General features: G+C 35.9%; 1 protein-coding gene across 1 annotated transcript in view; it reads right to left on the bottom strand.

Moving 5' to 3' along the window:
* Positions 1 to 2,709: 2,709 nt before the first annotated feature.
* The window catches only part of pparaa (peroxisome proliferator-activated receptor alpha a), a 35,612-nt gene continuing 22,157 nt past the window's right edge, over positions 2,710 to 16,164 (bottom strand). Inside the window, exons 5-7 of the mRNA XM_056455645.1 lie at positions 10,729 to 10,928; positions 8,030 to 8,498; positions 2,710 to 4,566 (exon numbers count right to left, since the gene is read on the bottom strand). Of these exons, the coding sequence (XP_056311620.1) occupies positions 4,322 to 4,566; positions 8,030 to 8,498; positions 10,729 to 10,928 (914 nt within the window). The 3' untranslated portion in view covers positions 2,710 to 4,321. The remainder of the gene's footprint in view (positions 4,567 to 8,029; positions 8,499 to 10,728; positions 10,929 to 16,164) is intronic.

Genomic DNA, 16,164 nt, shown 5'->3' with positions numbered 1-16,164 from the left:
CATAAGATACTGCAGTAAGAACATATAGCACTTATATATACACAGTTCTTACGTGGAATATATCTCTTTTCAATTTTTACTAAGAGTCCTCCTTTCATCTTAATACTTTAATGCAGTGTGATATAACGTTCAAAGAGTACTCTTTCATTTTGTGTGACCCAATCTCACCGCGCTGGATCATCTACTAAATATGAATGTCTAGAAACCATAAGTTATTGCCTACTCATTTAGCTTCTTTTAAATTGCACCATAGAAACATTCTGACAGTTGGTTTCAGTTAATTGCATTTAAAAAGAACACCTTGTATGAAGACATTCGCTCATCCGTGATCACCTGTAAGCGTTCAGTCTGTAAGTTTATTACCTGCTTGCATTTATATTCTCACTCTTATATTACTACGATGTACATACAAATAACTATAGCTTATTGTATGTACATATCTTTTGTATAGTTTCGTTGTGGGATAAAGCAGCGCGCATGTCATAAAGAGTTTATCTGTCTAACTTTGGGAAGAGAAACTATCCACGAAACTCCTTTCCCGTACCACGGGTGCCCGTTTTAAAAAGCGTACTCTTTCATTTCATGTGACCCAATCTCACCCTGGATATCACGTCACTTCCCATTTCTCCTACTTTCTTTTGAATCCTGGAAAACTGTCCACCCTTTTTCTCATTGTGCCGTTGATTTACCACCTTTCTTTACTCTCCTTTTAATAATACTCTTGATTTCACTCTTGCTTATACTTGCATTTAAACTGTCGTCTCGCAGCAATAAGGTTGCTGGTTCAAGTCCCAGATGGGTCAGTTGGCATTTCTGTGTGGAGTTTACATATTCTGTAATATATATATATATATATATTACGTGCGTGTCAATGAGTGTGTATGGACGTTTCACAGTACTGGGTGGCAGCTGGAAGGGCATCCGCTGTGTAAAACATATGCTGGATAAGCTGGCGGTTCAATCCGCTGTGGTGACCCCCGATGAACAAATGGACTAAGCCCAAGGAAAACCAATGAATGTATTTCATTGTATTCCATCTCAAACTACAAACACCGGTTATCAGTCATTAATTACGCACCCAAAGACTCAAAAAGGAAGATGACATGTTTCTTTATGTTGCAAATCTACAAAGCTTTTTCTCAAAATCAGGCGTGTCGTCGATGGTCATCTCTAAACGCTGAAATAAAGACATTTTCTCCTCAAAAAACACAATAAAACAATCATTTACAGATCTAATAGTCAACACATCTGTACAGTACAATTACAGTTGGAGTGCTATACAATGTACAATATTCTTTTATAATACAAAAGATTTTACAAATGATCTTCAATGTACAACTATTTCAAATAAGGTAACAACAACCTCATTCATATGGCCGTCTCTATACATTCATCTCTAGTTTTTTTATTTATCATCATCTCGTTTACAGCATAGGCTTTAACTCTCAATTGCTGGTGCTAATTTGGCAAAAGCGCGTCTGCAGGACAGTTGTGATGTGCTGGATCTGAAATCACATAACCCCAACGGTATCTGGATGCAGTCTTGATGATGCAAGCTCAGACTGCGCATCTCAGTGATGCAATGTCACACACGATGCACTCAATGGAGCTACCGTGAGGGTTAGGGTTAGAGGTGTGCATTAAAAACCATTGAATGCAGCTCAGATTGCAATGCGCCAGTTCTGCGTCCAGACCCCGCTCCAGAACCCTACTACATAGGACATATAAAATAGTACAACCAAATTCACAATGCTCAAACTAGGCAAAAATCACATTCATGCTATTTCTGGTGCGATCGTCAAATGCGAATGCAATCAACTCTTCACTATTCCATGAGGCCACAGGAGAGGATTTGTGAATGGCATTCGTTCAACATGGCGTTCGTTTGATTACATTCGTGCTACAAACATTCATACTATATTATAAACGACACACTTTTTTTTACCTGTTGCAAAGTAAATTATATGTGAAAATATGCAGTCTTTTTTCTTTATTGTGAAACGAGCCAAGTACTGCAGGATTTCATATCTCTTTTGTCTTTGTTGCGATGTCATGTGATTGACAGGCTGTCCGGAAAACATCATCAGAGAATAGAGGAGGAGAATTGGCTTGGATTCAAGATTACAGCGCACGCGCACACATAAAAAAAGTATCGATTTGCACAGCTAAGTTATTTACAACACCTGCCATATTCTTTAGAAAACAACAACTGCTCATATCAATCAAGTGGGTAGCGCTGCAGCCCATAGACCTCCAAGTGGGAGAGATTTGACTGCAAGTAGGTTGGGTGACCTCCAAGTGAGAGGGACTTAAACCACAAGTAGGTTGGGTTTAGGTGGTGTAGGTGGAGCAGATATTACTAAAACACATCAGGTTACTGTGAGGGTGGGTTTAGGGTTGGAGTAGGTGTAGACGTTAACGCAACAGGTTACTGTGAGTTTGGGTTTAGGGTCGGAGTAGGTGTAGACGATACTAAAACACATCAGGTTACTGTGTGTTTGGGTTTAGGGTCGGAGTAGGTGTAGACGTTACTAAAACACATCAGGTTACTGTGAGGGTGGGTTTAGGGTCGGAGTAGGTGTAGACGTTACTAAAACACATCAGGTTACTGTGAGGGTGGGTTTAGGGTTGGAGTAGGTGTAGACGTTACTAAAACACATCAGGTCACTGTGAGGTTGGGCTTAGGGTCGGAGTAGGTATAGACGTTACTAAAACACATCAGGTTACTGTGAGGGTGGGTTTAGGGTCGGAGTAGGTGTAGACGTTACTAAAACACATCAGGTTACTGTGAGGGTGGGTTTAGGGTCGGAGTAGGTGTAGACGTTACTAAAACACATCAGGTTACTGTGAGGGTGGGTTTAGGGTCAGAGTAGGTGTAGACGTTACTAAAACACATCAGGTTACTGTGAGGGTGGGTTTAGGGTCGGAGTAGGTGTAGACGTTACTAAAACACATCAGGTTACTGTGAGGGTGGGTTTAGGGTCGGAGTAGGTGTAGACGTTACTAAAACACATCAGGTTACTGTGAGGGTGGGTTTAGGGTCGGAGTAGGTGTAGACGTTACTAAAACACATCAGGTTACTGTGTGGGTAGGTTTAGGGTCGGAGTAGGGGTAGACGTTACTAAAACACATCAGGTTACTGTGTGGGTGGGTTTAGGGTCGGAGTAGGTGTAGACGTTACTAAAACACATCAGGTTACTGTGAGGGTGGGTTTAGGGTCAGAGTAGGTGTAGACGTTACTAAAACACATCAGGTTACTGTGAGGGTGGGTTTAGGGTCGGAGTAGGTGTAGACGTTACTAAAACACATCAGGTTACTGTGAGGGTGGGTTTAGGGTCGGAGTAGGTGTAGACGTTACTAAAACACATCAGGTTACTGTGAGGGTGGGTTTAGGGTCGGAGTAGGTGTAGACGTTACTAAAACACATCAGGTTACTGTGAGGGTGGATTTAGGGTCGGAGTAGGTGTAGACGTTACTAAAACACATCAGCTTAATGTGTGGGTGGATTTAGGGTCGGAGTAGGTGTAGACGTTACTAAAACACATCAGGTTACTGTGAGGGTGGGTTTAGGGTCGGAGTAGGTGTAGATGTTACTAAAACACATTAGGTTACTGTGAGGGTGGATTTAGGGTCGGAGTAGGTGTAGATGTTACTAAAACACATCAGGTTACTGTGAGGTTGGATTTAGGGTCGGAGTAGGTGTAGATGTTAATAAAACACATCCGTTTACTGTGAGGTTGGGTTTAGGGTTGGCACATGACACTCTGTGTCATGTACAAGACATTAAACAAACTCCAGGTTTGTACAGGCCACTTGCTGGCTCCAACCTCCGATTATCGCCTTCTCATATTAATTGTGTGGTATGACGCGGAACATTCTAAAAGTTACACTTCGTTAGCCACGTTCCCATATCTAAAAGTCCACCTAGCAAATATGACTTTAAGATGAAGCAAGAGAGGAGCTCCAGTTTTATAATAGCAACAAAAACACAACAAAACTTACGTTAATGATATACTGCTTCCTGCTTACAGGCTGCCGTGTAAACCTGAATGCATTTTTGTTTGGCCGTGGACAAAACCAAGCTTGTATTTCTTTTTATGACACCTTTCAGGAATATACCGAGTATGTTTGGAAAGCGTCTATTGCACTTTTCTAGCTTAGTCCTTTTAAAGGTCAGTGCCTTAGTAAAGATCAGTGCAATATTAATGAGGCTATTCGTTAGACTGGCCGTGCCCTATAATGATCCAGATGTAGGTACACACCCTAAACATGTTCCTGCCGGTCTCTTTCTGTTTATCTCCTGTCCCGTACGTGCGAGCGCTCAGTACATGTCTCTGTAGATCTCCTGCAGGAGCGGGTGGAGTGACGCGTCTTCTGTCTTGTTGATCTCCTGCACCAGCTCTGCGTGCTCCGTCACCAACTGCCGCAGGTCGGCCAGTTTCTGCAGCAGTTTGGGAAAGAGCAAGGTGTTGTCGGGGTGGTTGGACAACAGGTGGAGCCGCAGAGAGTGGATTATGCTCTCCTGGATGCACTCGATCTGTGGCACGTTGCTGAGTCCAGGACGATCTGAGAGACACGAGAGAGACATGTAAGAATGCTGAAAGCGCTAAAAATGTATCGCCTAGTCTCTTTATTTAATTAATTACTTCAATCGAAAGCAGGAATCAAACTGACGCCCAAATGAAGGATTTCTGTCAGACCACTTTTCAGAACACACTTCTAAATTTATTTATGATATATGCATATCACATAGTTGGTTAAGATGTATCATATCTTCTCCAAGACCATGATTTTGACAGCTGTTTTAAAAGACAGTGGGCATGCTTTCTACAGATAAATCACTCCCCTGAAACGTCCCCATCTCTTCTGTGGGAAACAGGAAAGGCAGTTTTAAGAGGAAAAATATTTCATATTCTGTTTACAAAAAAAAAAAAAGAACAATAAGCTGAACTGGAACAGAACATTAAAGATCTAGAAGACGTTAACATAAATAAACTAATTAATGCACACACTCAATTCCTTTTTCACAGACTACGACAAGAACACTTCCATCATAGAAACAAATGCGGTAAATACCTGGCTAATCAAATCAAACGCAATAAAGAAAAAAGAACAATATCGGTCATTAAGGACTCAGCAGCGTAACTCACCAACTCAATTTTACAGCAACTTATATTCCACTGAAAAAGACCCATCCCAGGATGACATAAATTCATTTCTTAGCAATATCAACGTACCTCAACTAAATGAACAGCAAATAATTACTCTGCAATCCCCTCTATCAGATCAAGAAATTCTTAATGCTCCTAAACGTATACCTAATTATAAATCATCTGGTCCTGATGGTTTCCCCGCTGAGTTCTACAAACACATTTGGTCTATTTTATCACCGCTTTTCATCCGTTTGATAAATGAATCAAAGCAAAATTCTAAACTTCCAGAGACCATGAACACAGCCACAATTTTACTCCTCCTCAAACCCAATAAAGACCCGACATTACCATCAAGCTATCGTCCAATTTCACTAATCAACGTAGACGCTAAAATAATTGCTAAAGCGCTTTCCCATAGAATAGGAAAAACCATGCCATCTATAATCCATCCAGATCAAACCGGTTTAAAGGTTGACAATCATCACATAATAGATGCAGACTCGTTAACCTAATACACCACTCATCAATAAACAAAAACAAATCTCTCATAGTCACCCTCGACGCAGAAAAAGCTTTCGATAAAGTAAACTGGAAATTCCTGTTTTCCATTTATCAACTGGATTGAAATGATTTTGTTGTCATTTTAGAACCATTTATGCCACTCATTGGGCCTGTTCCAGTAAGGAGGTTCAACCAACTCGGAGTTTAAACTTGAATTCTGAGTTGATTTACCAAGAGATTAAAAACTCAGAGTTAAGCGCGCACACCGCGACTATAAAAAGGCATCATTAATGGAGCGCAGATATTACGACTATGGCAACATCTTAAAAAAAGAGATCACTGTTTTTTTTTCCAGCTGAACTTGATGTGCTCGTGCAGAGTTATAGCAAATATGAGCATATATTTTAAAAAGTAACACCAGGAAAACAGAGACAGTTAGCGTGGGGAAAACAGCTGCTCAAGTTAATGCGTAAGTTTACATTTAATGAATTTAACTATTTAAGTATAATAAAATAATGTAACGTTTATACATTTTTTACACACGTTCCCACTTTTATACACGTTTTAATAGATTTAAAAGTTCACTTGTGTGTGTCTGCCTTTTTTATTGATCAAGTGATAGAGGTTGATATGACACTTATGAATGTAAACAAAACAATAGTTCTTGTACATGTCCCTGTCGAAGGTCAGTGAATTTAAGCTAATGATTTATTTAAAAAGGACAAGCCATTCTCGTACGTGACTTTGTTCTTTGTGTGACTGAAATGTGGCCAATATCTATGTTTCCATCCAAATATATTCATTAAATTTATGTGCAAAACTGGAATAACGCATAAAAGATGTGCGAATAAAGCAGCGTTTCCATCCAACGAGTCAAAGAGAACAAAATCCTCACTTCCTGATTAAACGGCCGCCAAATATCAACAGAAAAACGCAATTTACTGCGGTAGAAGAAGCTGCGTCAATCTTTTCTTTATTTAATAAATGTACTTGCGCCTCAGAAGACTATGCTGAAATACAATAAACACGTGGGGGCGTTTGAAGCCATGAGACGCGGAGAACAGACGCTCTTGTCACGCTCCAGGCGTTCTGGAGGTCATTAATAACATTAATACTGAAACGGTTAAGGCGTTTTAGAAAGAATGACCAAAACAACATTTCAGATGTTTTACATTCTGCTCAGTCTGCTGATTTGTCTATTCACACATATTTTCATCATCATATAATCTCTTATAACAAACCTTTTTTAATGCTCATACTGTAATTTGTTCAGTAAAAGTGTTTCCATCTCAGTTTAGGCGCATCTTTTCTATTAAATAAATATTTATCCTACTCAGTTATGCGCATATTTGTTATGCATATTTTTAAAAAGTGATGTGCATCATGACGTTTCCATCAATCATTTTTATGCGCATACCCAAAATGAGCATTAAAATATGTGGGTGGAAACATAAGGCCAAGGCAAGAAATGTTGCTTCGTCTTTAAAAAAAGGAGGAGACCGACAGAAACTCAGAGTTTAGAGAATAAAATCTGCTCCTGACCAGGTTAGCTTCACGGAGTAAGTTACCACAGTAACTGACTCGGAGTTAAAGTTACCTCTCTTTCAGAAACAGGCTTGACTTACCCTGCTTTCTCCAGTTTGATAAACCTGTAGTCCAAACAGTATTTGTGTAAATAGTTGTCCTAAAACAAGATTGTTTTCTGACCCAATTCTAATGTTCACTACTATACAGTGCTTAGTATATACAAGTACACCCCTCTCAAATCTGTCTTTTAAATTCATATTTTTAATAAGAATCTATACAATATCATTTTTGTGAATATACATTAAATTAGTCAATACTGAAGCCAAATCTGGAGCTTATCTAACAAAATAACTTACGATAACGGTCCAAAAACCAGTACACGCAAATTTATATGTTATAGAAAAATATTAAATACAAATAAAAAAAAGAGGAAATTTTGTAGGTTGTAATTTTATTTTTGCATTATTTTGCTTGAATTTAATTGTATTATCTTTCAATTTCTAAATATTTTTGGTGACTAAAATATTATTTTAATAAATATATCTGTTTAATAAATTTGTTTTGTTTAAATGCACCAAAATACATTGCCTATATTCACTGAGAAATGGATACAAATATTCATTTTCAAAATGGAGTGTACTCAATTACGCTCAGCACTGTATATAAAAACTAAACGCAAATATACAGAGAGAGATTTCTATATAAATAAAGGGACAGAGAGAGGACGGATTGAGAAAAAACCTTATTCCAGGCATCAAACTTGGGTTACCCTAAATACCATTGTGCTATGGGTCGATTGGATTAACCACAAGGCTATTAGCCTCAAACTAGACAACGGTTCATCTCACCTCCGCAGCAGATGATGGCAGCTACGAACAGCGCCAGGTCGCTGTCGTCCAGCTCTAAAGTGTTGAACTTCATGGCGAACTGAAACTTGGGCTCCATCATGTCACTGAAGGGTTTGCGCAAGCTCTTCAGAAACTCACGGGTGATGAAGCCTCCGCCTTGAGCCACCAGCAGCCCGTCTTTATTCATGCAGGATGCCAGCAGGGTGAACAGCGCCTCGTACACCCCGTATTTCAGCAGCGTCACCTGGTCGTTGAGGTCTAGGTCGGCGAAGCCTGGCACGGCCTTGGCATACTCCGTCAGCTCTGTGACCGTGGCCACCGAAGCGTACTGGCAGAAGAGGAAGAGCCGGGCCTCCACTTCTCTCTCTTGCAGGGTGGAGATGTCGCCCGATGCCACGTTACCCAACAGCTGGGTGACTAGTTTCTTCTCTGCGTGCTGGAGAGTGTCCATGTCGTGGATGACGAAGGGCTTCAATCGAGGACAGAAAGAGGACGGTCAGAAAACAAGTGTGTGCATGCTAAATAGTTTGTGTAAATTGCTATACTGTATGTGCTGTAGTAATTAGCTATTGACACTCACTGTCAAGCTGCTTAAAGGGACAGTTCATACAAAACTTTGGCATTTACTGACCCACAAGTGGTTTTAATTCAACATTCTTCAAAATATCTTCAGTGCGTTCTACAGAAAAAAATAAATAGTTTGTAACAAGTGGATTCCGAGCAGATTTTTATTTTTTGGGGTGAACTTTGCCTTTAATTTTGAAGATACAATATAAGACAAAAGGCTTAAACTGTCAGCTACCAACAAAATGAAGCTAGCTTCAATGAAGAGGGGGTCAATGTCTTGCTGCTTGTGGATATAACACTGAGGTAAAAATATTTTGGATTATGAATGAATAACACTTTAACTAAACCTGCAATACACTATAGTAGCGAAATCTGAAGAAACACTTTTGGACTTTTAAAGGTTACAGACAAAAACGAAACACAAGCATCTCATTGCTAGAAGATGTGACAAATGAAAAAAAAAACATTCTGAAATCACCTAAACATCATAGCCTGGGAATAAAACAGTAAGTCCGGCCCATTATACACTATGAGTTTGGCTAAATTTGCAGACAGGCAATTTTGATTTTAAAGATTAGCTTCATAAAGACTGTTCAAAATTAAATGAGCTGAAAATGCAACAGCAGTATTAGGCTATTAATAACAGATACATTTTTGCAAGTTTTATAAAGATACATTTCAGTTTTCTAAGACCTTTTTAAGACCCAGACAATAATTCATAATCTAATGGGAACACTTTATTACTCTGTTCTCCAAATGAAATTGTTAAGGCACACACAATAAACGTAATTAAACGCTTCACAGTTTGATATTACAACTTTTTTTTAAACAATCTATGTTAAATTTACCCTAACTTCTGATCGAACTGTAAAAAAAAAGTGATGTTTTCACTGAGTGTTTTTGTCTCTTTTTCCCAACGCAAATGTCTAAATATTATTAACTCAAGATACATTTACTTGAGAAGCAGGTTGAAAAGATAAATGTGATAAAAGTCTCGATTTTTGGAAAATGTATCAACATGAAGAGTTTTTAGAAATTAAAGGTAACAAATATCTGCAAATGAGCTCTGAAAAATCTAATTATTTCGGTTTGTTCTACACATGAATTCATCTTCATTCTGTTCAGTTTCTCAGAAACAAAAATCATTAAATATTAAATATTCTTAAATGAAGGAGCGCTGAAGATGCAGAAGGAAAACCTTTTGCTTCATTTAAGAACAGTTAGACATGAAAAATATGGAGGGCTATATTCATATATTTGCAGTCAATGATTTGAAATATAATTTTAGACTTTCTGTTTTGATTGAACACCTTTTGAACTCTTTTTAAGACCGTCTGTAAAACTGCATTATAATTGTGTCTCATAATTTTGCACATTTTCCAATTCCACTGCCTTTCGTTTACGTTGTGTGTCAAACAGCCGCTTAGGTTTACTTATGTGTTCTACATTGCGGTTATTGCATTTGCAGTCTGCACAAACTAGTTTGCTATAATAAATAATACTATCCTATATATAATAAATATAAATTATAAATGATACTTTCCATTGAGGTAGCAGAAAGGTTAGGAGAGAGTGTTTGATTATCACCACATTTTGCAAGTGTGAGCAATAATGTGAACAGTAAATGAGTGGTCAGCGAGTTTGTTAGTTTGTTAGTTTTTCTTTGTCATACAAGGATGTTTTATTTGGTTTTTATCATGTTGATAAAGTTAAAGATAAATATTTTCTAATAAATCTGTTTATTTTACTAGCAAAATTTTTTTTACATAAAAGCAAATTTTTGTCTGTAAAGCCCCTTTTTCTTATTTTTTGTAAAGATTTGAAATATTATTTAAATACAATCTCTACCTCCAGCAATGTTAAAGCTTTAAAATCCGTAACACTATGTGACAATATTCTCTCTTTTTTATAATACTCAGATGACTGTATTGTATGTGATCTTGTAAACATCACTGTGACCTTGCTTTAAATTTAAAGTGCTTTTTGTAATTCATATTCCCCCTGGCATATTCGTTAGTTTGTAATTTTGTTTTGTTCTGTTCTCTACCTTTGTTGTTAAAGGTTTGTACCTTTTCTGTATTCTTGTTGAACGCTTTAATAAAAAAAAAAAAAAAAGTTTGTTAGTTCCTCACCGGAGTGCTGGTCTTGCCTGTGAGAAACACACGTGCTTTGGCTTTGTTCATGTGGAAGTGTTTGAGGTAGGCTTCATGCATCTGTCTGGCCAGGCTCCTCATGTCCGGCTGCTGACATTTGTGTTGCTCTTTCCCGCTGACGTCCTGCTCTGCTTTCAGACGCTGCTTCTCGGACTGGGGTATCCGGCCAAAACGGATAGCTGGAAAACACACACATGATGGGTTGCAATGATAAGTTGCAACACTTTTCATAGACAAAAGGGTTTTCATACCGTACAAACTCTAGTCCCAAAACATAACCCTTACAGGACTCTTTCTGCAATTTAAAAGAAAATTTAATTGAAAAATAAATAAAATAAAATAATTATCTTTTTGTGAGGGAGTATAATTTATAAAGGGTTCCTAATAGGGATTAAATTTAAGATGTCTAAAGAAGTTTAAGAAGCCAAAAAAAAAACAAAAAAAAACATTTAATAACTTGATGGTAATACACTCCATCATTGTTTTTTAGACATACATTTGTATGGAGCACACACTGTATTAGTCACACTGCACACACTGAAAATAAAAGATACTAAAACAATCTCAACGATAATAATAATAATAAAAAATAGACAGTTTGCCACACAATAAATTGCTGTATAAAAACAAAAGACAAACACATGGCACACACCTAATTGATGGTGTAAAAAATTCTAAATAAAACACTGCAGTTATTTTAAAACTCTCCTCTCCTATTTTCTATATAGGTTAATATTGTTATTGTTATTAATTTATTATTAATAATTAATATTAATAATTATTATTTATACATCTGTAAATAGAGTTTTTCCGTTTTTGATTGAACACACTACATTTTTGAACACATTTTAAGCATCTTAAGAGATTTAATGTCTAGGTTGGGGTTGTATATGATGCTGCAAAAACCTGGTAATACAGTAAGCTGCCTATAAATTTTCTGTTATTTTACAAAACATTATTTCTTCAATAATATTTTGTCTCAAACTACTAAAATGTTAATAAAAGTCTCTTTGTTAAACTGCAGTGTTGAATTTTCAGTATCAGAAATCTACAGAGCAGATATCAAGATCCCAATGCAATTCACAACCGCAAAAAAACAGTAAACACAAAATACGGAAACTCTTAACTAAACAGATATTTTTTACAGTGTAGTAATTCATAAAAATATTATTATTATTATAATTTTTTCTCCACTTTAGTAAACTGTTTTATGTCAAAGAGTCTGCTAAATGTCTAAATAAAAATGTGAAATGTTAGGAGATGACTCATAAAGAACTGAAGAGTATATATCTGTGCTATTTAAATATCACTGGATCACAGTCCACTACTACTGTATTTGTCCCAAGAAAACTTCCTCCATATTTTTTAAACTTACCAGCGAGTGCCAGCTTTTAACGATTATATTCACAAATGTGTTAAAAGAGAAGTGGACATGTGACGATGTTACACTTGGCTGTAAAAATGTGTGGGAATCATTATTGATGGTCTGAAAAATTGCATTATTAAGTGGTCGCATTTTAACTGCTTTTATTTAAGCAGAAACCCTCTCAAAATGCACAAATGTAAGGGAAATCCTCCTAAATAAAAAGCAGGACAAAATTATTTTTATACTTTACAAAACCTAGCCACTAAACATAGCCCTTACAAGACAGGACAGGACAGGACAGGTCTAAACTAAACTAAACTAAACTAAACTAAACTAAACTAGTCTGGAATACACTAGACAAGACTACACAAAAATACACATTTGTAATAATATTAAAATATTATTTAGCAGGGACTCAGATGAAGGAAAATGATTGAGAGAGTATAATATATAAGCTGTTCCTAATTGGGATTAAATTTAGGACTTCTTAAGAAGTTTTTAAGGCCAAATAAACAGTGTGCAGTCTAAAAAATAAAAGATACTAAAATGTTAAACAACAATAATAATAATAAAAAATAGACAGTTTGCCACAGACAATTTGCTGTATAAAAAGAAACATGTCAGATTTATCATAGATGCTTAATAAAATACATAATAAGGCTGTTGGTATAAAAAAAAATTAAATAAATAAAACTTTCAGAATCTGCATTTCTCTTGTTTTCTATGATGCTTCCTAAGCTTGCTGCTTAATAAACATGCCACTTTACGTAACGTTTTTTTTTTTGTCTGCACCATAATAATTTCCTTTTGCTCCTCAAAATTGTTAAATGTTAGGAAATTGCTTATAAAGAACTGCTAAAGTACATGTCTGTGCTATTTAAACATCACTGGCTTACAGTCCACTACTACTGTATTTGTCTCAAGAAAACTTCCTCCATATTTTTTTTACTTATTGACCCGCCAGTGCCAGCTTTATAAGATTATATTCTCAAATGTGTTAAAACAGTAGTGGACATGTGAAGATGCTACACTTAGCTTTTTAGAAAGCTGTAAAAATGTGTGGGAATCATTATTGATGGTCTGAAAATATGTACTATCAAGTGGTCGCATTTTGCTAATTGCTCGTATTTGTGCTGAAACTCTCTCAAAATGCACGGATGTAAGGAAAATCCTCCAAAATAAAAGGTGGTACAAAATGATTTTTATACTGTACAAACTCTAGCCACTAAACATAACCCTTACAAGACAGGACAGGACTAAACTAAAAGAAAACTTAACCAAAAAAATGTTATATTATTTTTTCTGTAAAATACATTTAGAATAATATTTAAATATGATTTAGCAGGGACTCAGCTGAAGGTAAGTGATTGAGTGAGTATAATGTACACTCTCAGAAATAAAGGTACGCGAGCTGTCACTGGGGTGGATACCTTTTTAAAAGCACAAATTTGTATATAATTGTATATAATAATATTAATATCTCAAGGGTACATATTAGTACCTAAAAAGTACAAAAGTGTTCCTCTTATAATTTTTAGGTACTAATCTATACTTTTGGGGTACCAAAATGAACCCTTTAAGTTCAAACATGTACCTTTTGAAAAGGTACCACCTCAGTGACAGCTCGCGTACCTTTATTTCTGAGAGTGTACATTATACTCACTCAATCACTTTCCTTCAGCTGAGTCCCTGCTAAATCATATTTAAATATTATTCCAAATGTATTTTTTTAAATTATTTATGTTATTGTATGTTATTTCTGAGAGTGTATAAGCTGTTCTTAATAGGGATTAAACTAAGGACTTAAGAGGTTTTTAAGGGCAAAAAATACACTAGCGGTCAAAAGTTTGGGGTCAGTAGGATTTTTAAATGTTTTAAAATAAGCTTCTCCTGCTCACCATGGCAGCATTTATTTAATCAAAAATACTGTACAAAGTGTAAACTTGTAAAATGTTATTGCACTATAAAATAAGTGTTCAAAAGTAGTTTATCATTCAATTTAATAATTTATTCCAGTGACTTTAAAGAGGAATTTTTAGCTTCATTACTCCAGTCTTCAGAGTCACATGATCCTTCAGAAATCACTCGAATATTCATTATTTTTATTTTGATTATTATGATTACTATTATTATTATTAATGGTAATAGTAATAAAAGCAGTAATGACTGGAGTAATAATTTCATTTGAAACTACATACAATAATAAATGCCACCTCGATGAACAGAATAATTTGTGACCGGCATTGTGTGTAAATATATATATATATAAGGTCATGCAATCTTTCATTGTTTTCTAAATGTACATATGAAGCACACATTGTATTAGCAACATTGCGCACTCAGAAAATAAAAGATACTAAAACGTTTAAACAATAATAACAATATTAATAATTATTATAAACAGTTTGCCACAAACAATTAGCTATTTAAAAACAAACACGTCAGATATATCATAGATGCTTGATAAAATACATAATGAGGTTGGTTATTTAAAAAAAATAAAAAATTCCGTAACTCTTGCAAAATCTGCATTTCTCCTGTTTTCTATATCGTTTCCTAAGCTGGTGTTTCATAAACATGCCACTTTACATAACGTTTTTTATCGGCACCATTATTATTCATTGTTATTAATTTATTATTATTTATTATTATTAAAACTTATTATTACTAATAAAAAATATTATTATTATTAATTATTATCCTTTTTCTCCACTTTAGTTAACAGTTTTATGTCAAAGAGTCTGCTAAATGCCTAAATAAAATTTGAATTGTTCGGAAATGATTCATAATGAACTGCTATCTGTGCTATTTAAACATTACTGGCTTACAGTCCACTACTACGGTATTTGTCTCAAGAAAAATCCATTCTTTTTTTTAATTCACCAGCCAGTGGCAGCTTTTATCATTAGATTTAATGTGTCAAAACAGAAGTGTCCATGTGGAGCTACACTACACTACGCTACACAGTCAAAAAATCTTTGGAAAGCATTATCAGTGGTGTTAAAAAATTATTATCAAGTGGTCACATTTTAATTGCTCGTATTCGTGCTGAAACCCTTTCAAAACGCACGGCTGTAAGAAAAATCCTCCAAAATAAAAAGCGGGTCAGGGGGCACTGATTGTGTACATCTGATGAACGTACTGAACATATTGAATGGTCAGCTCCTGTTTATACACAAAGCATAAGTAGTAGAACATCAGGTCATCACACCGCTGCCACTTCATCAGTGTCGGGACAAAGGGCAGAAGAGGGGGCGGATTTATGGCATCATACCACACAGATCTGCTGGAATTACAGCAACAACGTCGCTTGGTATATTAGCCCTCTCAAACAAAAGAGACTCTGGGTCAAAGAACGGGACGGCGTATCTTCCGGCATCTAGTACATCTTCTTGTCTATTTGCTTCTAACACACAATGGCCATTGGGAAGTGTGGATTTGCGCTGCATCGTGATGATAAATAGTGTGTAAAGGTTGTTTGGTTTCTTTTGGTGTTCATATATGTGCAGTAAAGTCAATAATGCTTATGCAATTGGACTCTTTCAAGGAGATGAACTTACACGTATTTAAGGTAAATGAGCAAAACGCCATGCTCTACATGTGTTCGGATGAGCCAACAATGTCGTCATTGGCTACAATGTATGTGCTGGTTACTATTCTGTATGTTCATTTCCTACTCTCAAGTGCTTTCTATCACATTTATGTCTTAATCAATCTGTGCCAGTCCAGTCAGGTGGTGCTGGGTCACGTGGTATAAGATGGGATTTTATTTGATAATGTGACATTGGCTGGACAGCTATTGGTCCTTTGGGATTACATTCAAATTGATCATGGTTATATTTCTTGAATCCAAATTAAATATTCGGTTCAATAGTTTAAAAAAAATTTTGCTTCCAGTTTGCCGATTAGTGTTACTACTTTATATGTAGGTAATGAATATTAATATTAAGAATAATAATAATAACACAAATAATACTGCATCAAAAATTTAAATGTATTAGTTTATCTCGCAAGTTTTGTAATTTCATCATTACAAACTAAATGCTATT

Source organism: Danio aesculapii, chromosome 4 (assembly GCF_903798145.1).
Source record: "Danio aesculapii chromosome 4, fDanAes4.1, whole genome shotgun sequence".
NCBI classification, from domain to species: domain Eukaryota; kingdom Metazoa; phylum Chordata; class Actinopteri; order Cypriniformes; family Danionidae; genus Danio; species Danio aesculapii.
The sequence above is the reverse complement of the archived record's forward strand: the minus strand, read 5'-3'. Positions and strand labels throughout refer to the sequence as shown.